The sequence below is a fragment of the Pterocles gutturalis genome, unplaced genomic scaffold (assembly GCF_000699245.1).
Source record: "Pterocles gutturalis isolate BGI_N339 unplaced genomic scaffold, ASM69924v1 scaffold13409, whole genome shotgun sequence".
Classification (NCBI taxonomy): Eukaryota; Metazoa; Chordata; class Aves; order Pterocliformes; family Pteroclidae; genus Pterocles; species Pterocles gutturalis.
Window position 1 is genome coordinate 2499 of NW_010133374.1, and position 25463 is coordinate 27961.

The 25463-nt window shown below is 42.3% G+C and overlaps 1 protein-coding gene across 1 annotated transcript; it reads right to left on the reverse strand.

Annotated features, from left to right (window-relative positions):
• Positions 1 to 367: 367 nt before the first annotated feature.
• On the reverse strand, positions 368 to 24060 carry RGS6 (regulator of G-protein signaling 6; the record flags this gene model as incomplete). Its single annotated transcript, XM_010081211.1, has 11 exons — positions 368 to 497; positions 3719 to 3829; positions 8251 to 8312; positions 9386 to 9484; positions 10862 to 10936; positions 11457 to 11538; positions 14313 to 14389; positions 17380 to 17444; positions 20199 to 20250; positions 22551 to 22657; positions 24003 to 24060. Coding segments are annotated over 11 exons (918 nt in total), but the record flags the coding sequence as incomplete, so codon positions are not given.
• Positions 24061 to 25463: the final 1403 nt, after the last annotated feature.

Genomic DNA, 25463 nt, shown 5'->3' on the forward strand with positions numbered 1-25463 from the left:
TTAAATGATTTATGATTCTATCACCATATTATGTTTCCCTCACACGACCCCTGCCACAAATACACACGTAAATCCTATATATTGTTAGGGAGCTCAATAGCTATATGTCGTGTCTCATCACGTTATTACAACTTCGCAAGCCTTTGCATATCATACTTGACAACACTGGCTCTTCTGAACAATGTTCCTGAGATTACTTACATAGTTCTACTTTAGGGACCTATACCAGTGCTATGGGCCAAATCCTGCCATTCTCAACTTGATTCAAATGGGTGTTTTTAGCAGTTCAAAACAGACTAAGCATTGCATTTCACCTATGCAAGAGAGTAGGATTAGCCCCATTCATTAGTTCAAGTCAAAAAAGATTTCACCTGAGGTTTTCTGAACTGAATTCTGATTCCAGAAAACGAAGGAACTGGTCTCGTCCTACTGGGTCCTTCAGCACTTCATCCATGGAGAAGCCCCACCTTTTCACACGCTGTTGACTAGGTTCTTTGCTATTTGGAGAGAGAAGGGAAAAAACAGATGGAATGTGCATTTCTGCCTGCTGTCCGAGCAGCTGCTGCTGTTTCTGCTAAGCAGCAAAGGGAGGAAGATTATCAGATGAGATTTTTTTTTCCCCTCAAGATTTTGCAGAAATACAAGTTAGTAAATAACACACAAAAAAGAAGCTATAAAGACCAGGGTCATCATTGAAACAACTGTACTATCTGGGTGCTACGTACACAGCAAAATGAGAGACAGCAAATGATATGATTTTTCAGAGTAATTTCTGACAGGTTTCATGTAAAGGACAGCATACCATACTTGAATGATTATTCATTATGCACTTCTTATATATCTCCTCAAATGTACCTTGGGAATTTCTTATATGTCAAGACAGAAATTTGCCATCAGAGTTCCCTGGGCTGCTGGCGAGCTCCAGAGCATCTCCTTGTGTCCCACACAGTGCTGGCTGGTCACTTGGAACAGGCTTCAGATTTTCAGGTCCACATTTGCATTAAAAAAGCAGTTTCACTAAGAAGCAGTGCAGACAAAATTTCTAAATATGGTTACTGGTTTGTGGTCTTTCATTTTTCAGTGCCTCTGTTTTTTGGATGCCTGAGTCTTGGAAGACTAAAAAGCATTTTCCTGCTCCCCTCCATGATAATCAGACTCTTATTTTGTGTCTCAGCTGGGACACTGAGATGCAGAGGCACCCAAAATCACCAACAACCTTTCTCCTAAATTATTTCTTCATACAATCCCACTTACATAAGCTGTTGTTTGAACTGCCAGACATGTCGCAGAGATGCCTATGGGGAGAGGCAGCGCCTGGGAATCACAATGAGGATCCTACGAGACAGTCCACACCAGAGCATAATCTGGGCTCACAAAGTGTTTGAAAGCTTCTGGTGTGATGGCGTCACACTATGAGACAACCATTAAAACACATCTCAGCTGCTCACACTTGTGACAGCAGAGCCATTGTTAACAGTACATATCTATTAAACTACACATCTCCTCATGTCCACAGCGATTCCTAATCCTGGAGCCTTAGGGGACAGTGGCGATCTGTGCTGAAGACAAATAAGCCAAAGGGGTAAATAAAATGCCCGCTTTGATTTCCTCTTGGTGTACAGACTAAGCAAAATTGATGGGCATGTCCTCACTCCCAGTGCAGAGCGCTCGGGATGGCTCCTCCTGTGCTCACGAGGGAGCCAGCAGTGCTGTGGACGGGGGGCAGGTGCCAGCCTACCAGTTAAGTGAGCCAGCCCCAATGTGGGGACATGAAATCCATGTCTGCGTAGAGCTACGCCTGAGCTAAGCTTGGGGAATTTCCCATTGAATCCAGAGATCTGTAGCTGCTCTTCGTGCAGCTGCACAGTGCTCTAGCAGGAACAAAAAGGCCAAAGTGCTGTCTAAAAACTGAAGGCTTTCCATAGTGTTTCCCAAGTCCTGAGTGCCATGAAGGATGAACTGCAGCGGCACAGGGCTGTCCAGGCTCAGCAGCCAGCCTTACCATTAGAAGTGAGAGGCTCTTTGTTTTCCTGAGTGAGGGCTCTGCTCGCCTAACCGAGGAAGCAGCTTTGCAGGCAACACAAGGGCTACCGCAGCTCTTTGGGATCACTTAATTATTCATGCAAGTTGCAACTACATGCAGATACAGCGAGGTCTCTCACAAGAGAGAATAAAATGGAGATACAGAGCTGTTTGTTCTTCCATCTCCCAACAATGCAACTTTTGCTTTTCCATCCACAGGAGAATCACCTTCCTGAACTCTGAAATCATAGCAGAAGCCAGGCATTTATTTTAAATTTCTACAAAGGCCGTGACATCAGGTTAATTGTATTCTTCAGGGACACAGACATCTTTTCTGGGATTTACAGCTACCTCAACAGATGCAGAAATAACAGATGCCTGCATTACCTTGTGGGTGGGGGTTCCTCCAGATAAGTATTTTGAGGGGCTGTATCTGGTTCTAGCCCTGCTAGGAAGGATGGAGAAAATGAGAGAAACTGACTAAAAAAGAAATCCAAAATACTGAAATTATGCAAAGAAGCACAGAGATTAGCGAACTAACAGATTTCTGTGACTACCAGAGAAGCAAGTGAAAAATCTTTTCACACCCCAGACCACATGGGTTTTAAACAGGGAGATAACTTGCCCTTTTCCTGGAACACTGATTCACTATGAATTGGATTTCTTAGGCTGGTAGCATCTTAAAATTTACATTATTAGTCAAGGAGAGACAGGATTAGATTTGGCATTCTCTTTTCAAAGATTTGCTGAAGTGAACCCCCAGTTCAGATTTGGTGGTGAACAGCAGCAGCTAAACACTAGGAGAAGCTGCTGAGCACTTGCAGTAGATAGTCACAAGACTCGAGTGAGTAGCAAAGGTGATAACGGGGCATGGTGATTTCATTCAAACCTGCTGTAATAGCTGCCAGGCACAGAGGCAGGCAGGACAACTCCAGCCCCACTACAAGGGCTGTGGATAGCCTGTGATGGCAAGAGATGTAGATACTGGAGACTTCCCTTGCACCAGCATCCCATGGGCGAAAGACGATTTCAATTGCAGTGCTGTGCTTGGGTTTGGTTTTTTTTTTTGGAGAAACTCTCTGAGGTTCAAGGCATTGGAGGTCCTACAGTCATTCCTCCTCCTCTTCATCCATCAGACACCACACCAGAGACAAGCCAGCTTGTCCATTAACAGGTGAGGCCCAAACTCACTTTGTCAATCTATTATAACTCTGACCTGCCAAGTCTCACACATTGTGTGTGAGCTACGCTCCTCTGCCTCCTGTGCCAAACCCACCTCCACAGAGTGGGAACAGCCACTGCCCTACAACCCATCCTGTTCTGCTGGTGGCATCTTTCATGGGATCCCAGGACAGAAGTAGGGCTGGGCTCTCGAAGGTCAAAGGAGATGTGCTGGAACAAGTATCTCTTCATAGGATCCAATATCTGTGGACTCTTAGACCTCCGTCTGTGCATGTCTTTGACAGGCATGAGAACATCTCTTACCTGACCTACAGAGTACCACAACTCAAGTCATATGGAAGTGTAAGGGCTGAATAATCCACAGAAGAAGTGATAAAGCATAAACTCCTGTTTAAACTTTAGCTGTGTACTTGTACGTTGCAGACATCCAACCTTCTATCCACACAGGGCAGTGGGAAGAGCATACAAACAAAATGGCAAGACAACTCCAGCATAACTTAAAACTTATTCTTACCTCATTTCGATGTCCCACAACGCTGCATCATCACTTATCCAGGGATTGGAAGGTTCAGCAGGAGGTATAAAGGGGTCATATTCCACATATTGCTCTGTGTAGGCTATTAAACTGACAGATATAAAAAAGAAAAAAGAAGAAGAAAGAAAAAAAAAAAATCAGGGCCTGAATGCACAGTCATGTCAGAAAGGTAGAGCTTTTCTTTTTTTCTTTTTTTTTTTTTTTGGTTGGTTGGGGTTTTGGGGGTTTTTTTTGCATGATTCTTTTTTGTAGGAATTAGTCAGTTTCTCAGCAAACACAGGAGTCCCTTTTCCCAGGGATGGTGCACTCAAGAATTTCTCTGCAAACACCTACCAGCTCACTCCAGAATTTCCCTAAAGTTTGTCTCTGTTGAGACGCCCACAAAAAGCCCAATGAGGCAACAACTGGATTGCTATGGTAGGACTTCCCCCCAAGAGCCATGGGATAACTATGAAGCACATGTTCTCCTGTTCATTTGTTGCATGTTGCTATCGCCGCTTGCCTTTTTGGTTTTTGCAGACCTTTGCACCCACTTTGTGCATTACGAGTAACTCATGTAAATAACATGTGCTGTAGCTAAGGATATAATCAAATCTTTGGAGGATCTGAGTCCTGAGCATCCAAGCTTGAGCTATAGATCATGTTTTTGTTACACTGGTATGTCATTTAGTCTAATGGCACTATTGTAAAATACTTCAACAATAGTTTAGAATAATTAACTGAGAATGTAGTAAATTACATGCATGTTGGAAAAACACCTGGCCTTTATATTGGCTTGCTTCATGATGACTCAGATAAGACATACAGCCTCTAATCCTCACTAGGATGAGATTCAAAGAGCTTCCTGGGAAAAGGATGTGTCTGCTTGCGTGATTCAGAAATTCCACTGAGGTTGGGGCTAGGGGCGCATTTTCACAAAAGACAGCCAGCAGATATGAAACAAATCAAAAGAAATGTATCCTAGTCTATACTCTAAGGAACTCTTTAATTTTTTTGCCTAGGTCTGCCAAGTAATTAACTAAGTTAATTGAGTCTCATCATACTGAACAACTAATCTGCTTGCACTGTGATTGTCCATGCTAAACTTTACCTCTGGTCTTCCACATCTCAAAAAGGCAGGAGAATGAAGAGACCCTGTGAAACAAAGGGTCACAAAAGGCAGAAAGTTTCCCTGACCTGCTCTACAGTAATTATTTCTTTTTGTTTGTCCTAGCTCTTATCATGAGGCATTAAAATCATACACTTTTGTAACCACAGCAGGTTCCCATTGCCCCTCAGGGCACTCAGGGCTGTCTCATCTCATTCCATTAATTACGTTTCATGACTGCTGAGGGTCAAGGGTTGGAGGAGGGAGCAGCGTCCAATTTCAGAGAGCAGCAGCAATCCCCGAGACATCAATGAGAAAGAGGGTTGGTTAAAAAAAAAACCCAACAAAAAGGATCAATCAGGAGATATCTGCTATGAAATTTGAATTGCTCCTAATAAAATAATAAGAAGGCATCAGAGGTGCTAGTACAAGTACTAGCAAAAATAAAAGGGGAAAAAAACTAAATTAAATGAAACAAGGGGGAAATGCTAAGCACATTTCTCTGATTCAGTATAATGCCAGCAGTGGAATCACTGCTTCATTGTCTAAAGGAGGCTACAGGCGGGGGACTCCTAAGGGAAAGCAGGTCTGCCAAAATGCTAACCTGGACTTTGGCCCTTCATGTGATGTGTTGTAATTCTGGTAGAAGAGAGAGTGGGAAGAGTTGACTGAAGGTGCAGAGCTTGCCTTGAGAGCCCAACTGTCTCACAGTCAGGGGGTCCTGCTGAGCCTTTGCAAAAACTTTGACAAGCTGGGAGGATAGCACAGATTTTCATCTAGGGAGCTGAGATTGTTTCTGGTAGAAAGATGCTCTGGTTTTCCCCAACCATTTCTGTGATGCAACATAGTGGGATTGTACTTAACACCGCACAATGCAGTCAGGGAAAACAGTAGGTAGAATATTTTGATGGTTTTGCTCAACAGTTCTCAAATCTCATTGCTAAATCCTACACCTGACAGTGTGCAGGTCCCCAAGAGGAGAGAAAGAATGTGGAAAAAAGGAGAAGAAAACTGTTTCCAAAGTGCCTGGAGAAGCTGAGGGATGCCTGCTCCCACAGTCGGTGCAGATCTACTGGAAGGGGAACAGGAAGGAGAGGGAAGAAAATCTTTAAGTAGCAGGTATTTATCTCATGGGACCTGGGGATAATCCTTTGAGAGCCCTTCCATTCCTCTTCTGCTGGGTAAGGGCTATCCCATAGAACAGCATACATTAATTGAAAATGTATGTGAATGACTATTAAAGTAATTTATACCTTATTCGTATAACAGGTTAGACAGCAGCTTGTTTCCCCCACCTTCCCCTATCTTATTTGCTCCTTGTTACTCCCCTCATCCTGCCTGAAAGTGCCTTTGTGCTGTAGTGAAAAAATGGTAGGTGATGCCACCGTCAGGCTTGGCTGTTGAAAGGAGCGTGCCAAGAAGTCACCTCCTGAACACCGCTCTGCCACACTGTCACTTAAACAAGTCCCAAAAGCGGGGCCAAGCCTGGGAAGTGACTTGATAATAATGGCACCTCCTTACGCAGCAGATTTGTTCCTGGTGTCTGTATTCAGCATTTTACACTGGGCTTTCGGGCTGCACAGGTTTTTATTTCAGGCAATTGTTCATCTCAGGCCATCCACATTAATTCCTCCTCACCTATCCACATCCCTGCCAGGCCACTGGACTCATCAGCCACTCCACGTCCCTCCCACCGGCTCTGCAACGCTCCTTCCCACCGCTCTCCGCACCAAGCCCTGGGACCCTCCAGCAATGCTGCCACCCAAAGTCATCACATAACCAAACGCTTCTTTGCAAGACATAAATATCACAAGCATGATTGTCATTCTTTATAATTTCAAAAGCGAAACTTTCAAAAAAGGAGAAAATAACTTTTTGATGGTTGTCATTTTATCCACTTTTCTCCTGGTTATCCATTTGCACAGGTTTTGATAGCAACATTTTCTTCTCCAATTTGTGACCAATTAAAAAAAAGCCTAAAGACCTTTCAAACCAGGAAATTTTTCTTTCCAGTTTTACTGAAAACTAATAGGGTTTTTTGGCATTGACAATGTTACACTCATGTCAGTAGCTCCTTATGAACTTGAACAACAGGGGTGTTGTGTGGACAGAATTCGATGTTCACAAGTGAATGAGTTTTACTAGGTCCATCTTATTGAATAAATACCTACCTAGAAAAAATTCAAGCAAAACAGATCTGCTTGCTTGTAAATTACCAGCCTGGAAATTATTACTGTCTCAGTATATTAAGGTCATCGTAAGTAAATTCAGTATAAAATGACATTTTTTGGGAAAGCACAAATGTATCTTATTAATAAAAAAGAATGAGAAAGCCCAAAACATAACTATGAATGTGCTAATTTCAATCATAAAATATAGCATAAGCAGGATTTCAGGAAGCCTCTGAATACTTTCTATTTAATTGGATAGATTTTAATTTTAATTGTTAAACATTATGAGACAATAGGAACTTACTTTGGGGCTCTCACCCTTTAATTTGCCTAGTTTAGTACACACATGCTAATTACAGGTGCAGGCACTACAAAGCATATTTCATAGGGTAATCTCTTTTTAATTTTCTTAAATAAAAATTCCTCTATTATTTCTCTACAAGGCACCAGCCCTTATCATTTCCCTCATGTTCAACAGTTTTGCTCTAAAAGTGACATTATTGAAGAGCATGCCAATCCCCACATTTGTCTCAGCGATTCCCCTGCAAATATGCATAACTTAAAAGTACCTAAGTAGCTGTCATTCCTAATTAAATTTGAGCATGTTCTTTACCTCTTCATATTTTCCTACCAGAACTAAATATTCAGCAAGTCAAATTGTGTCTTGATGTGCCTCTATGAGAAATCCACCTCTTAAAACACTGCCTTGAGTAGTCCACGTACAACCCCAGTACTTTCCACAGGGTTTCATATATACATAAATGGGAACAGAAACTGGCTCTACTACCCCAGCGTGAACATGGACATGAACACCACATGCAACAAGAAGCAAACACAGCTCCTTCACCAGAGCTGTTCCAGACTAACAAGAGATGAGCACTGAGAGTTCACCCACAAAAGAAAAAAGGGTATTTTCAAGTTAAAACAGGAATGACTTTTCTGAACTCTAGGGTTGTGAAGTGGTAAGAAATGAAGTAATACAAGGGTTCTTTCTTTTGTGAATTATATTTCTTTTCCTTTTACAGTACAACAGCATCCTCCTTTTTCACCTATTTTTTCTTAGTGGTAGAAGAGTGAGCACAGAAGTGTCAGTAGTCAAGAGAAAAAGGCAGTGCGGCCAGTCCAGAAGAGGGGAAGGACTGATGCACAGAAAGGGGACCCGCCTTTGCGTGTTCCTGCCTACTCTCTGCTTCTGGAAGTGCCGAACTGGAGACGAGGAAAGAATGGGAAATCATGCAAACGGGGACACTCACCTTTCTGCTACTTTGGACATCTTTAAACAATGTCTCTCTATTTGCATGTTCAGGAAAGTTATCTGAGGAGAGAGACAACAAGGACATTAACAATCCAGGAGCCCTACAGCATGCCTGATCATATCCCAACATGCTATTGATCTCTCTTTCCAAACAGCTTGAAAGTAACTCGGAAGGAAATGGGACCCTTCCCTAGGTATTAGAAGCAGCTTATTAACTGCTTCCAACAGGGGTCTCAATTTCCTATGCAAAGACCCAGGGGAAGCTTCACAGAAGACATAATTAAAAGTAGGAAGGGCACATATTTGGGGCCGAGGCTCCTAGACTACTCAGGGTGCAATGTGATCCCCTTTTTACACCACACTCCTCCATTTCCCTGACTGGTGTCACCAGACCAATAACAGTTTTACAGCACATTTGTACCCTGCTATGAACTAGCTCTTCACAGTACTCTGCAGCCTATGTTGCCTGTGATTGAAAAAGCTCAAGAAATTTAGTATTCAGGTTTAGTTCAGAAGACCACCCTAAAACTGGCTGCCTAAGGAATGTGTTTAAAGCTGCCTTTACTAAAATTCTGACCTAGTGATTCCTGCCTGTACTTTAGTGAATGCTGCCTGCTGCAGGAAAGTAACTTTGAGGGAGAGCTCCCTGTACCAGGGCAAGGACGTGCAAGTTGGCTGGCCACTCGTTGGAGTGACTGTGAAAACAGCTTTCTCCTAATTCGCTAAAAGCTCTGACTGTACCGTCTAACAGTCATGCACCAAAAGATGCCTTTCCTCACTGCCCGTCTCCAGTCTGTGCCCCAATATGCTGGCTTCTTTCCCTGCCCACTTTTCAGACATGCTCAATGAACGGGAAATTAAACTCTCTCCTGGTCCACAGACAGAATAATACTAGATTCAACGGTCAGAATCACTGATAATACATATCATCATACAACTGCACCGCTCAGTGAATATATCTATCGCTTTAAATACTTACTACTTTAGCTAAAGTATGTGAGGATCAAGGACAAGAAAAGCATACAGTTGGTTTTGCTGATACCTCAATAACTTTGCTTTTTTTTTTTTTTTTTTTTTTTGGGGGGGTGCAGATAATAGTTCTCAGAAGAGCTGCCATACAGCCATCTCCTTACCTGTTTCCGGAAATCCTCTTTTGTAGTTTTGCGTACAGGTTGGGAGGGCATGTGTACAGGGCTTTGGGGCTGAGACTCCTCTGTAACCCCATATACTGACTGTGCGGAAGCAATAAACAAACAGAAGAGATTATGGCATTTTTCTGTGTTACGCAATGAGTAAAAGTGCAATATGCAAAGCAGTAAGGTAATAAGCCAGCAATTTCCTACTGTTTATATCCACACAGGTCAATTTCATTCAGCCTGGAGCAAAATCTACAGATCAGACTGTGCTTGGAGGTGCCTGCACTTGAAAGATCTGAAAGAGTTTATTTTAAATGTTAAAATGCAGCGGATAATTCTCAGGAGCTCTGAAGGTTGTGTGTGTCAACGCTTGCAGGATCAACCCTGGGAGTGGTCATTGTGGTTAACCAAGGGGAGAAAGAAAAGACTAGAAGCTAATCCTACGCCATTTTCTTTTACTTGGTTTAATTTCTTGTAAAAATACACATTGAAGAAAGTGCTTAATCAGGTGTCAATGGGTCAAGTTCATGTGAACCTCTCTAAACAAAAACCTACAGATTGTCTTGTAGTCTTTTTCTTTTTTTTTTTTTTTCCAGGACAGAGACCTGCACAGAAAGTAATATCATTTACTTTTTCATTTAGTGCTTTTGCTTGTAACTTAAAATTTGTTAAGAGACATGTGAATAGCTCTGCTGCAATTTAACTACCAATGGAAGTTCACGAGTCTGGTGTCCCCTCCAAAAGAGGTAACAAGTCATAGGATGAGAGGAAACAGCCTCAAGTTGCGCTGGGGGAGGGTTAGACTGGATATTATGAAAAATACCTGCACTGAAAGGGTTACCAAGCATTGGAACAGGCTGCCCAGGGAAGTGGTTGAGTCACCATCCTTGAAGGTATTTAAAAGACTTGTAGATGTGGCCATTAGCTACATGGTTTAGTGGTGGCCTTGGCAGTGTTAGATTCATGGTTGGACTCCATGATCTTAAGGGTCTTTTCCAATCTAAGTTATTTTATGATTCTATATGCACAGAAGACCTAAAACTTGCTGGAAGCCAAAGACACCCAAGTTGCAGCCTTTGAAATTATTAAGGTGGGTAAAGAGCTCTGAAAAATTCGTGCCCAAATAATTTCTGAATACGGGACCTAGGAACTTTTGCCAATTGCTTTTAATTTTATGGGAGTGCAGAGCCAGCAGACATATGGGATACAGAACTCCTTGATGCCCTTCTCAGCTCTACCCATCATCCAAGTACTGCTCTGCTAGTAAAATGGGAAAAGCAAATTCATCAATTGGAACAAACTGGAACTGATATTTGAAAAACTTTTTTTTTTGGTTTGTATTGGGCAAGGCTGATATACTGTAGGTGTCAAGTCAAGCGTGAGTTGCATTAAAAAAATAATCAAACAACGAAAAAACCAAACAAAAAAACCAAACCAATCAAACAAAAACTAAAACCATAAATTCAAACTGACCTTTTTCACCTTCTGTGGGTTTTTCATACGACGACACTTTCTAATGTCCATTTCTGTGGTGTTCACACAGCCTGGCTGAAAAGAGATGGCAACTGTGTTACTCCTCTGTTTACAGTCTTCACGCTACCTTGCTTTTCTGTAATATACAATTAGATCTTGTCCAAAATTCTTTCCTGAAGTTTGTGTCCCATCAATTATCTTTGCTAAACAAGAGACTGCATATACCCAAAGTTGGCATCTCAGAATCCAATCCATTTACTCAGAACTTTGGCACCGAAAGGAAGTATCTCAGCTAAAAGGGGAGCTTTTTCTAGGAACTCTGAGCCAAACTGGGTAAGCTGCTTTTCTTTCGTATGCACAATAAATAATCTTCAAAACTTCACATTTATCATATATTTCCAAATCAACAGTTCCATGTATGCACAAGCCTAGAATGCCTACAGTAATCTTGTAGACACTTGGCATGTTTTGAACTGTGAGGAAAATCCACATGGTGACTTTAAAGGCAATTTCTCTGTGCATGGCACAGTGGTTACTAATATTAAAACTTTCCTTTCTAAACCTGGAAAGCCACATCATTCAAAAAGAGCTTTACCACAGGCCTGTGCACATCCCAGAATGCTCTTTCCTGGCTGTCCAAAATCTTTCTTTCTGTTTTATCCTTTTTCCTGTCGATTCTGAAAACGAAAGCATAAACATATGAGTCAATGTACAAGTAATGCCTTCTTCTTTGTTACAGTTCCCAGCTGGAGTTTTTAACCCCATGACAAACATTTCAGAAATCTACTTTTTCGTACAGCAACATCACACTCCCAACTTGCAAGGCCATGTGCCATGAACAAAAGATCACTGATGTTTACTCCAATAAGTGTCAAAAGAGATTTTCCATCTGGCTGTACCTCCTTAGAGCTTTCAACCCTACGACCAGCTCTGCCCACAAGCCCTGGTGCTGGCAGAGCAAGTGGTGACAGCACAGGCGACGGGAGCTGAGCTTGGTGAAAGCCAGCGCTCACCCGGGGGACACACGGCTGGGCTGGCACGGCAGTAGCTCAGTCATTTCAGCCTTGATGTAGCCAGTGAATTGACTCACTCAAAGCACGCACATCAAAGGCCACCAGAGGTTGTTCAAAGCAACTCTTCTCCTATCTCTTGGCAGCACCAAGCAATCCACATCTGGTGCCTCGCTCCTGTGCTCAGCTCTACACAGTGAGCACAGCAAAGTCACCACTGGCTTACAAGACGGGATGAGGCACAGGGAAGGAGGAACTGCCTCCACCCCCAAAACAGGACTGAAAAGCTGACGGTGCCCCTGTGCTGGGTTCCCACACTGCTGCCGCCCAGGAAAAACGAAGCAGTGAGGAAAAAAAACCCAAGCCAGCTGGGATTTCTGACCACCAGGTTATCTCCCTTCTCTTTCCTTTTGGAGAGGCAGTGATCCTCAACTGAGTCTGCGCTAGACGTGTACCAAGGGGACAGGATTCTGGGGACTGAAACAGAAGTTTCTGAACATCCCTCCCCACAAAACGCCCAATCCTCCACAGTTCAGTAGCACTCTCTGAATATCGCTCCTGCAAGGCTGAGATAAGAAACCAGCTCTGTCCGCACATAAAGACAGAGCAGCTGCCAAACAGCAGTTGCCATACTGCGCTGAGGAGCAAGCGCAGGCACCCAGCCCAGAACTACTTTTTCTGAGCAAATTCTTCGTGCCCGACCAAAGGGGAAGGTGAAGTCTTCTGCCAAGCTCACATCACACAGTGCACACAAACTGGAGGGACTCTTCGGAGGCTTCATGAATTGTCTTCACAGGTACTTCGTGCTCAACCCATGTTCTTGGCTCATATCCCCAAACTTCCTGATAACTCAGCACTTCACATTTTAAACTATGAAGACACAACATAGATAGATGCTCTAGGGCTTCAGTTTTTGAGCAGTGTAGGAATAGCAATGGAAATCCTGTGTGCAAAGATGTGGAAGGTGGAGCAGAACTTGATAAGCAGGAGGAATGTTTTCAGACATTTTTGGTTTGTTTTCCTTTTTAGTTAAGTCAGAGCTGTGAGCTACACTGTGAATTCCAGCCCTGCCTTGTTGAAAACCTGGAGACTGAACCATCACATGAACTGGGAACTAAGAAGCTGAAACTAGCCAGGAAAAAAAGATTGACAGTGGCCAGTCCACACTTACGTTTCAAAGAAAACAGAATGGAGAAAAGATGAATAGGCAACAGTAATCACATAAAGAATCTGATATTTACATTTCTTTCTTAAGCAACAATTGTATGTTGTAGACAGAATGCAGAATTTTGTTTTGACTTAGTTTTGTTTTTTTTTTCATCTTTGCATAAATCTTTAAGTAACCAGAAGTACAATTGCTATCTTAACTTCCAGTTTTCTCTTCCAAACAGAACACCGGTATTCTGGTTGGAAAAAATCCCTTAATTACCTTGTAATTTAAAGGATAATTACCAGGTACTTAAATACTGCATAATTACAAAGTTATTAAGCAAAGAATTAATCAAAATTCCAAAGGGTTAATCAAAGATAGAGACACATACCTCAGCCACACCCTCAAGAAATGATGCTCCTTAACTTTTTAGCATCTAATGCTGAAACTGCCAATTCCTTCTAGTGGTACAGAGTGTCAGTGCTGGTGTTCTCATGCACCATCTTCACTAACCTTTATGTTTTATAGCTGACAACTACACGCACAAAACAGATATGGAGGGTTTTCAGCACTAGTTTCTAGACACTAGTCTACAAACCCTGGATCATACCCATTCTGCAGCAATAATGAAAACATGCTCAAAACGTTGAGAGGCTTCAAACAAGGGAGATGAGGGAAAAAAAAAAGGTAGTTTTCAATTACGAACAGAGGATAGGAAAAATCCAAATACTAAGTCTGAGTAAGGTTCATGTAAGTGGTACTACATTCTCCACACTAATTTGGTAGCGCAAGTCGGACTGCAAAGAGTGGAGGTACAATGGCGTCAGCTGGGGACTGGTATGACTGATAAAACCAAACCCAGTCTGCTGTAAATACCACTCTTACAATCACTTCGAAGTGTCAGTATTTTTAAACTCAAAAATACTTTGCAAGCATAGAGTAATGCAGATGACAAAGTTCTGCTCTTTCCACTCATACAAGACAAAAATACTACACGAAAATAGAAGCAGAACGGGCAAATGAATTGCCCAAGCTCCCGTGGTGAATCCAGGCTCAGGAGCTCCTGGCCAACATTTCCATGTACAGATAATTAAACCCATCTTTCAGATTCTGGCACAAACCTTCAGAACTGGCTCTCTATTGTTTCTAGTCTGCTGGTGATTAGAAATCACCAACACCTTCTGAGCTTAGTTACAGTAAACACTTTGACAGAGAAATTTTATCTGTACAGAATCCCCTTCCCTTCTCAGCTCTAAAAACTGGTGCAGCTCGGTGCTCCAGGATTACTCACTTCACTTGAGCCTCAGCTTGCATGAAGATGAACTCCCACTTTCTTGCAAATGCTCTCTGAAGTCTTGCTAAGTTTTCCTGACAAAAGATGAAAATAGTAAGAACAATTAATACCTGTAATTGTAACAAATGCTTAAGAGCACAGTTAGCACGGCAGGTGTTTATTTTATTCCACTTTTTTTTTTTTAAGCTGGAAAACCCAAGATGGTGGGTGTTTATTTTATTCAATTTTTTTTTTTTTAAGCTGGAAAACCCAAGACCCAGAAGCCAGTGTTGGTTTCAGGTGAACTATCTTGCAGGCAAAGCAAGGCTGTAACACATCCTCTTGGGCTGCAGCCGCATAGCTGCCGCCAGGAGGGCTCTGTCAGGGAGAAGTAATGGAGTGCGATGAAGACAGCCTGAGCTCTACTATAAAAATAATGACGGACTTGCTCCCAAAAGATAACACTGGGAAGCTTTGTGAAGCTGACAGTTTCATTTCTGATAGCAGATGGCTGCCACCTGCACCTTTCCTTCTCATTCCCACTTTCCCTCTGCTGCTCTCTCCAGGCTTTTGCTAAGGTGCAAAGCCCGAGCATCCCCTGCTTTGCTCAGCCCTGGTCACCGCTGAGAGCATTACACAGCTGCACAGCGCTGAGGGCTGGGGATTGCCAGGGTGACTCATAAAAGGAAATAGCTTGTTTGTCTGAACAATGAACGTCGCCAGCTGCGAAGACTGGGTCCAGATGCAGCCTTGCTCTACAGCTCAAGTAAGAGTTCTAGTCCAGACCTGTCACAGAGTGTCGTGATCTGAACATTTGGAGGTGGATGCGACTCCATCACAGCTCAAGGTCAAGCTTGTGACACGGCCAGAATTTCAGTCACAAATGGCACCCCAAGGCCATATATCCACACCCACTGTGACGAGGAGGCCTACAAGACCGTTAACTTGATGCTCTTCTCCATTACAGCTGGTTCAGCTGTTACAAATTTTAATTGAAAATGAACACTATTAGTTTTCCTGCTGTTCTTTTTATACCTGTTCCCTTTATTTCAAGTGCTTAAGTGCCTGCATTTCAATGCTAGAAGAAATCTTCCTGTTATTTAAACTCTTGTATAACACAAGGCATAAAGCTTGGCCCTGCTGCCACCAAGCCCGTGTAAGAGTTTCAGTCCATATACACAGAGGAAGACAGTTAAGCAAATGATTTACAGCTGTGCTGAACTGTGATGATTTCCTTAACTGTGGCTACAAGGAAGAACTACTTGTAATTATCTGCAAAACCAATTTTTTTCTTTTTTTCTTTTTTCTTTTTTTTAAATTTTGTTTTAAATTATGTTCACATGTGCCCTCTGGAGTAAACATGCTGAAGTCAATGAAACATCACCAACTGAAGCAATATTTGAATTGTGCTTATGTTTGGCCAACTGTAAACAAAACTGAATGCAATTATGCAAGTTTAATCATATTATCAAGACCCCTGCTCTACCAATATAAATGGAGGGTGGGGGGGGGTTGTCTATGAAGACAAGGAGAACCTAAAAATAAGATGTCCCCTGAGATGCTTTGTAGAGATTCTCTTCGGAAACTCCAGGTCAGTGCTGATGCCTACGGAGAAGCATTCTCACGCTACATGTCAAAAACATGTACTAAATATACAGGGCTCCTTCCCACTCCTGTAAGCCTGTTTCCCTCACTTGCACTTAGCTTCCATCTCCATTGCTGGATCTGCTTCAGCTCCTATAATGACTAGGAAGAGTCGGTGCCATTCTTATCTGATTGTCTCTAATTAAGAGAGCAAAGTTTGAATGCAGAAGTAATCTCTAATTGTGCAATGCAATATTCACAAGAAAAATGAGAGACTGCCAAGATCTAATTATTTGCCATCGCTGGAGCATTGCTACTCTCAGTAGACAACGATGTGCAAAAATACTTAGCCATAGCTTTGCTGCATGTGTGTGGGAGTGTGCATGCTGCTGAACAGCCTTTTGTTGCTTTATGATAGATCTTTAGGGTACTTACAGTTAATTGGTTGGCTGTGAGCAATTTTAATGGTTTTAATAATGAAATCAGCAATATGCAGAAGAGAAAACTCAGCAAAAGGATGTGTAAGTGCATGCAGGTTACTATACTCCTTTCTTCACGCCTTCAAGATTAGAACTCTTGGGAACTCCGGATGCATTTCTAGGGTGGACTAGATAAGTGGCAATTTTTGCATGCTCTTCACTGAAAGGACCAAATGGCATGTGTATATATCCATGTGCACAAAAGTCCCAAAATGCAGAAGAACGAAAAAGTCCATTCTTGGAAAAAACCCAAAACCTAAAATACATGCAATATAAATATTTTCATTGTAATAAAAAATAACACAGAAGTCCACTAGAACCAGCTTTCTAGACAAACTCTCCAATGAAAAACTCCACATTTGAAATTCAGCTGTTACACTGTTGAGCTAGAAAACAACAACAAAAAAGTCAATAAGACAGAAAGAAAAAGTTCAGCTGGTCAGAGCTGTTGGTGTTCAAAGAAACTCACACCAGCCCTGCCCCTCCTGCCTCCCATCTTCCCACTCCTCTCCACCCAAACCCTGCACAATCTCAAGCCAAGGTTGGGGATATTTTTATGGATAATCATTTCATAACAGAAAACACGCCCTGAATAAGCTTGAGTTCTTGGCATATTGAAAACACTCCAAGTCTAATATCTGAAAACTTTTGTAACTAGGTGGGTCATCAGCAATCTAATTGCCCAATAAATGCACCTGAAAATCCATCATTTCCATGTGTTAATATCTGCTATACAAACCAAGGACTGTTAACTGGAAACAGGAAACCAAGACAAACTTCTGTGTAATTTGCCCCACTCTTGGAAGGCTGGCTATATAGCAGATGCTTTAATCTGAGACCTTGCAAAGCCAGGGACATTCCCCAGTCATGTTCCTGATGTTGTCTCGAGACCAACCTTCACACAATTCTGACAACCAAAAAAAGACACAGGAAAGGCAAAGTAGAAAATGGCAGCATTAAATTGGCAAGCAAAGCTCTCCCCACACCCCTCCAGCTTTAAACTCTCGCAGCAGTGTACCTACGGCTTCATAATCCGCCAGCTCCAGCCTAGCTTTGTTCTGCATGGTCCGTTTGCAAAGATAGATGGCTGAAGGGAGAAACAGAATGGAAAACAATTACAGACAGATTATTAGTACTAGATCTAAAAAAAAAAAAAAAAAAAAAAAAGTAGTCCGTGCACTGTTTGTTCTCATCAGAAAGCAACATGAGCCAAGGAATGACAGCTGAATACCCAGCTGACATTACCCGCTAGTAATCTCAGAGGCCTTAAACATCTGGGACATCTCATTTAAAAGTGCTGAGAGTAGATGCCAGGACCTAACAAGATGTCTGAGAAAGGCTCAATTGCTTCTGGGGCTGGTAAAAGATTTAGCATTGACAACCTGTTCCCCTCAGCACTTTGGGAATATACCTGCCAAAGTGAGCAGCCCTGCACTTCTTTTCCCCTCTGTTAAAAAAAAAAAAAAAAAAAATCAGGATATTGAAATGAAAACAGAACTATGGGACAGATCTTAAAGGCATGATCTGAACAGTTTTGCATATGCTCCATCCACTTATTCTACAGATTTCACATGGTTAGGAAAAGCCTTCTCTCACTTCACCATAGGTAGACACTGCAGAGACAGATGTGGTTTGGGATTCCGAGGGTCAAGATGAGCCCTGTGCACACCACCACACCAGTCCCAGGCTGCCTTCTGGGAAAGGCTCAGCCAGACCCACTCGCTCACCCCATTTCCATCACAGGCTGAAACACAAGGTCCCCAGCACACCCTGGGTATATACAGTCAGGTCTGAACTACAGAATAGAGGTCCTGTGCTCTCATTTTGAGATGAATCTAGATGTGAATTTTACAGCTTCTTTGTGTCCTGACCTCTCATGCTGCAGGGCCAGGTACTTATTGTCCAACAGTGCACCAAACCGGAGCAGGGCAGAAGGCAAAGCATCATCTATAGAAAAACTGCAATACAACTTCTCCAGAAAATTTCAGCTTTTCTTTGAAAATCATGGGGTTTTGGTTTGCTGGTAAATACAATTTTATGGCAACTTTGTGAATGTTTTTCATTGGAAACCTATTCTACTGAAAATATTTGGGAAAAAAACAAACAAAAAAACTAAGCCAGTACTACTCTTGTAATTCTATTCTATGCTATTCCTATAATTCTAACATTCATATAATGAGCCAATATTACAGATGGTAACCAGAGCCGATCAGTTCATGTATATTTATACATCTCAAGGGCAGTTTCATCTGTAAGCCATTTACAACACCAAATAAAGTGAGAGTCAGTCATCTCACAGTATTTCTTCATGCTAGGCAGTGACCTGCCATTAGCAAGTTAGTTCCTGTCCTGTGAGTGGATCCATGCAAATAAAAAAGTATGAAGTGCTGCTGGGATTTCAGTTTTATTTGGGTCTACTGCTAGTTTGGGATTAATTCCTGGGCAGACTCCATCTGTACAGACCTCTGATATGCAAAGACTGATTATAAGCATATGTTCGAGATTTCTGGGACAGATGAAAATCTGTCACTATGGGGCTTAGAACTAATGCAGCTGCAGCTTGTCCAGCTGTGGGTCAGCTCATATAGGGCTTTATTTTGAGGTGTACTGTTCCACTCAATACCCTTGCAGCATAATAATCTAAGAAACCAGTATATTATCAGATACTATAGGAAAAAACCAGAACTTCCCTCTTCGTATTGTTATTCTGATATTTACAGAATACATATTTGGCACAGTTCAGACAGTTATGTATGGTGATTTGTAAAATCTGGAAATTATTTTACATATAATGAACAGCATCATGTTTTCTCCTAAGCAGTTCCCTCCCTGGGATAAACATATAACTCGGTGCTAGCTTCCCTGCAGATGAGGACTGCAAATGAACTATTACATGACAGACACCATTGCAGGCTACTTCTCCAGCCCAGCAAATGATTTCCAGAATCCATAATGATGAGTAATTATTGCCTGGGTAAGAAAAAAACCAACCCTGATTATTCAGGGAGGAGTTCTAAATTGATCTTAGATTATCAGCTATTTCAAAAGGAGGACTTCCAGAAGCTCTTACGAGTGCACACTTGGATTCACTTCCTCTTCTAATGCCACACCAGGATGCAACAATTGATTTTATCATGTAACTGTGAAAGAAGGGCAGTTCTGGAAGAGATAGCAATATTGCATGCAGACAACTAAAGATAACAACACTGACATATTTTCTTTATGTATCATCACTCTCCGCAGGCACTCACACGTTTAACACACCATGTTGCAGTTTATTAACTCATAAACCATGCTCAGTCTTCTCTTTTTTTACCAGCTATCAGCTGGTAATCTTGAAAAAAATGGGAAAAATAAGTCTGATGTCATATATCAGAGAACTTTAACTATGGGCTGCCACCAGTTATATACTGGTTTATTGATCAGCCAGATAAGTGACCAGATGAGGTAACTTTTTATTGATCAACATATCAGATTCAGCTACAGATCAGAGCATGTTCCTCCACAAAAGCAATACTGGCGTTATTTAAGATTCCCAAGGAGCAGTATTCTGCTTGCCATAAATCCTGCTGAAACAAACAGAGCTATGGGAGAACAAAAGTAATGGTAGGTAAAACCCTGGCCCCACTGAACTGGATGGCTACAGCTCCATGGGCTCGAGAGACCCTGGGATTTCACTTCATGGATCTGAGACAGGCACATCTCTGCCTCTGATCCTGCAGCCTGACGAGAAACTCTGCTGCCGAAGGGTTCAGATGGCCAACTAATTATTTTAAGGACAACATTTTCCATCACAAATGTTCTGTACTAACTTTCTACAATGAAATAATTACACTCTCACCATAATCTGTGTTTTCTGGTTCCCAGCAGTTTGAAGGCCAAAAGTACGGTGCCTAAGAAACAACATATGCATTTTTGTAATTTATGAGATGAAAAACAATTCAGATGCAGAAAAACATTACAAATACAAAAAGAAGAATCACAAAGCCTCAGGCCCAGTCCCTGCCCTCAGGGGAAACACTGCTACAGATCTCAGTGTACGTGAGGATGCTTTTGCAGAAGGTATCACCTTTAACATTCCTATCTGCAGGAACACAAGCACCTCTTGAGGAGGATGTCCAGTATCCTGATGACGTTTTAGATACTGTTGCCAGATCATCTGAATGTGGACCTCTTACCCTCTATCCCCAGAACCTCCTCTTTCCCCAGGAATTCACAGGCACCCTGGATATTTTTGGTTTTTTTCAGGAGCATGAGAAACCTCCTGGCCTTTTATATATGCTACACACCACTGGGGGTTTTATTTTTGGTAGCAGCTACCAGTGTGGTTGGCAGCCTACAAAACAATTTACTTTTTAAATATAACAGATGTCAGAGGTCAAAACTCAGCTGATTAGAGTCATTCTGAAAGCAGTTCTGCTAAGTTTACTGCTTTTGTTTTCTACCCAGGTCTGCATGTTGCAGTTGCTACAATTAATTCCAAGATACTACTACATGTGCCTGTATTTCAGTTTTAACATTAATGAAAATGAATGTCCCTGTGATCACACAAATTACAGCGCACTGTTTTGCATTACTGATGTAATGCCACAAATGGGCGTAGGACATCACACACACACAAAGACGATTCCTTGCACCAAAGTACAGCGAAAAAACACGGAGGGACCAAATAATACACCGTTCAGTGCTCCTCACATATATATCTTATGAACTTCACAACATCATGAGCTGTTAAAGGAGGGACTGATGTTGAAGTAGAAAGTGGCAAGAAGAAAGTCATGGAAAAGAAAAACTATCCTATCGAGTTATTTTTGCAGAAAACGGCCAAAGAGAACTGTTGCAGAAAATTATATTGGGCAAATAATAAGCAAAAGTTGTAGGAAAAGATAAGAGTAAAAAAATAAAAGTCAATAAACAGTCAAGAGAATTTGATTACGTTGTTTACACAGGCTTAAAATAAGGAAAGGAAATTAAATTATATTGGAATGTAGCTCCTGACAGCTGCACAAGATAACTTCTTATGGTGTAATTCTTTAGAATAGAGAAAAATACAACTAAATGGGCAATCAGTACTACATCTGCTTCTGTCAAGCCTTGCATGACAGGAGGAGCAGGACTTTCAGCAAAGCAAAAAAGGAACTGTCACGAAAAATCTTAGTCTGAATGATGGCAGGTAGGCAGAAGGTGGGGTGAGATAAGGGGAGGTCTGTGACCTCCTGGGCTACTCTGCTCACCGTGGCATTGGTTTTGTACACCACCACAATACCACGCTAGCAGTAGGACAGCGAGCACGAGCAGCAGCAACATCAGATGCACAGAGGAGAACAGGCTTTTCAAGTAAAAGCTAAAAAAGAGGGGGGAAAAAAGTAAAAGGAGGAATAGGGGGGTGAGAAGAGAGGTCACAGGAAAGATAAGGGAGTTGTCTGGGATCACTTAACAGAAAAACACAAATTCACCCAGCAGGATTGGGCAGTGGGACTCCGGGCCTGAACTTATGGCTTCTTTTCAAGTTATACAATCTGTCCAAAAGGAGTTGCTGCAGCACAAGCGCTCAGTTATCTAGGAAGGTGACAGCAGCAGATTTTACAAAGGGCATGGAACTCAAGCGCAGGATATTTTAAAAATCTGACACATCTGGTGGAGGCACAGGGACACTGAGAGACAGAGAAGTCCCAGCGTAGGTGACTGCCAAGGTCACACATCCTTTGTAAAAGAGCCAAAGCCTGGAGCTTGACACCTCCCACACCAGGCTGTAACCAAGACAAGATAAAAATTTTAATTTTCTGCTGTGCCAGAGCTTGAATGTCCAGCTGCAAAGTTTTCGCTGGTCCATTTTGCACAGGAGGGTGGCTACCCAACTCTGTGACAGGGTTAGAACCTAGAAGTCACATTTTCGTTCTCCTGGTTTAGTTCAAATCTGAGTACAAAAGCCTTGAAATCACCTATCAAAAATAACCACAGGACATATCCTTTCATTTATGTAAAAACTGTGGGTCAGAAAGCAGAAGAAGGATTTGGGATTCTAAAGTAGATCTTTTTGAAGGGACTTCATAACTTCCTAAGGCCTCTACCGAGACAGCCTCAATCCCTGGCTTCACCTAACTGGTGCTTAGGCACAAAGAGTGGGTGATTTCAGCAGTGTTACTGCAGGGACAGCAGAACTGGCCACAAAGAAGGCAGAGGGCTCACCAACCTGAAAACGATAGAACGTCCCATCATCTTTCAGGGTAAGGACATGATCTGAGATTGGAAAGACATAACCCTGTGCAGCGATAAGACTTCCCAAGTGTATTGCTTCCCCTGTGAAAGAGAGAAAACAGCAGGGATGTGTCAGGAAGCGGTGCACTGCACACTCCTCAGCTTTCAGCAGTAGTTCTGGTGACAACTCGCACTGAGACCTGGTTGCTCTCTGTACCCACGCCGCATCCTTACACCTTCCAACCTAACCCTGCAAAGCAGGAGAGCAGAAATCAGCCTTACAATACGGATGAAACACTGCTCAAATGTTTAACCTGCTGGTTTTATGTTTAAAAAATGTCACACACCAGTTCAGCACTGGAGTCTGAAATTCAATTTGAAGCACGTTACCCACCACAGGTGACAGCTGACAAGCAGCCTGCTCCATCAGTGAATCCCCCTTGCCTCTACCAAATCCAACAAACACCTGCAATACCAGGCCATTAGCAGCATGTTTACTCATAAAGACCAATCCTGACACCGTAGCACTGCCATTTGTTATCAGAAACAGCACAGAGGCAAGGGCAGTACGTATCCTAGCGCTGCCAGGGCAACCCTCACCAGCGCAGAGGTACGTCTGCACAGATTTCAGAGGTACATCTGCACAGATTTTTTTCAACCCATGTCAGCTGTCAAAAGCTGCGTCAACTTTCTTAGAGTCCCAAAATACACATCAGGTGCTCATGCACCCCCAGGCGGATAATAAAACTATTGTCTGCAGCTGAAATTCAGATTTGGGACTTGACTGGACTCATGAGAAGGAATGTCCTGGATAAGAGAACACTGCCTCCGTCTCTGCTTTTACATGGTGACAGTAGGCAGCAAAAACAAACTGGGAGGTGATGCTGAATTTTTTCCCCTTTCCAGAAAAGGAAAAGAAACTTCTCAACCTGCAGAATTTTTTTTTCTCTTTTCCCAATAGCTCTTACCTGTGCCATGATTTTGGTCTATTTGAACTGTGTCCATGCACTGGTCACTGTTTATGGCTGATGCATTTATCCATCTGCTGTGATAAGTTAGCAGCCATCATCTGATCCCATGATGGTGTCTGTGCCATTTTTGGCCAGTATGTCCAGTCAGTCACAGCTACCTTTCTCCACACCATGAAAACCTATCACTGCATTTGCCTGCTTAACCATACACATCCACCAGCTTCCTTTCTAAGGCTGGGAACAACGTTAAAATCAATCAGTCTTTCTTAGGTAGCAACAATTTCACAGACAGGCTAAGACTCCTGCAAAGTGCTTTCTGTGTGTTGCAGTGTAATGTATTAGCCTTAACTAAGATCTTCCTGCCACATGCTTAAATCAACCTGGTATTTTAGACTGCAGCAAGACAGTATCTACTGTCTAACGGCACAGAGAATACAGATCAAGTGCGTGTTCCTCCCCAGCTGTGGTCACCTTACCTGGATCCTCAATGCTGAGGTTCTTCATAAGCCACTGCACAATATCAGCACCTGCAAAAAAAACCCAAAAGAACAACAACAACAAAAAAAAGGTGAAGAAAGCAGTAAACACTGAGCCTACAAGGCTTCTGAGAAAGAGATAACATTGAGATAGATAAAATAGAACTGACATTAATTTTACTCCATTTCCATTTTTATCTCCACTGAGGTTTCAAAATGTTTTTCTTTCCTGTGCCAGGCTAAAATTATATAGTTATTGCCAGGTACTAAGTCCTAAGAAGTGCTCATTGTGATAGGAGACTTGATATACTTTAAGTTAAATATTACTCTAATGGTTCCAAGTAACTTGTTCTCTCCCAGTTGCATGTCTCACCTCTGCAGACAGGGAGTTACATTTCTGCAAGCACTAGCTAGCAAAGAGACGAAGGACCATTTACTGGCATTTTGTACCTGTAATGTCAGAGGCAATAATCTAGAAGTACAGAACTGAGTTACCAGTCAAAAAACCCCAGGTAAATCTTGCTTATGTCAAAGACAATGTCTTGGACAAGAAAGTGGGATTCGACAACCAGGTCAGGTTGGACGGGGCTCCAAGCAACCTGATCTAGCTGAAGATGTCCCTGCTCATTGCAGGGGAGTTGGACTAGATGACCTTCAGAGGACCCTTCCAACCCAAATTATTCTATGATTCTGTGTGCCTGTAACGGTGAATCTGTTGAGCTGTCACCTGCTAGTGATGGCACCAGCAGTATGGTGGCCAGCAGCAGAGAAGGGAGTTTTTAACATCCATCAGGTAGTGTTCTAGTTTTCAGGACCTCTCAAGTAGTACAAAGGTTGTTACTGTCTTATACACAGCATAAAGATCTCTAGGATTGATCCTCTGCATGTATACAACCTCTTTGTTGCTCATGTGGAAATCACAGAAGCAGAAAACTTGTCACTGTTCAGTAGAGGCTGAGGCCTTTTATCAAAATATAACAAGACAGGGCAGCAAAATTTAGTTATACCTCATACTCAGAAAGTTAAGCTTAAAATGAAATATAATGCTGTGTAAAAGTCAGCTAACATGACTTGTACAAAGTCAAAGACAATCGGCAAAAGCACTTGGAGGCAAGTCCATGCCAAGTTACAGCCACTTGCAGCACAACCTAACGATGCCATGTCTGGATGCAGATGTAATACCAACAGTCAATTTGCTGAGAAACGTTTGCATTCACATCCAGTAGGCTAACAGCCCCAGTAAAACTTAGTGCTACGCTTTGTGATATACCAGCTGAAGATAACATACAAAAAGGAATGGATCAACCGTAGGGTTCGTGCTTCCTCAACAGACCCCAGAGGATCCCATTTGCACAGAGCGCTTCTGAGTTCAGATGTGGTGGGTACTTCAAGAAACAGCATAACCCACACGATGCCTTTTCCAGAGAAGGTCTGAAGAACATTTTGCTTCCCACAGTCCCA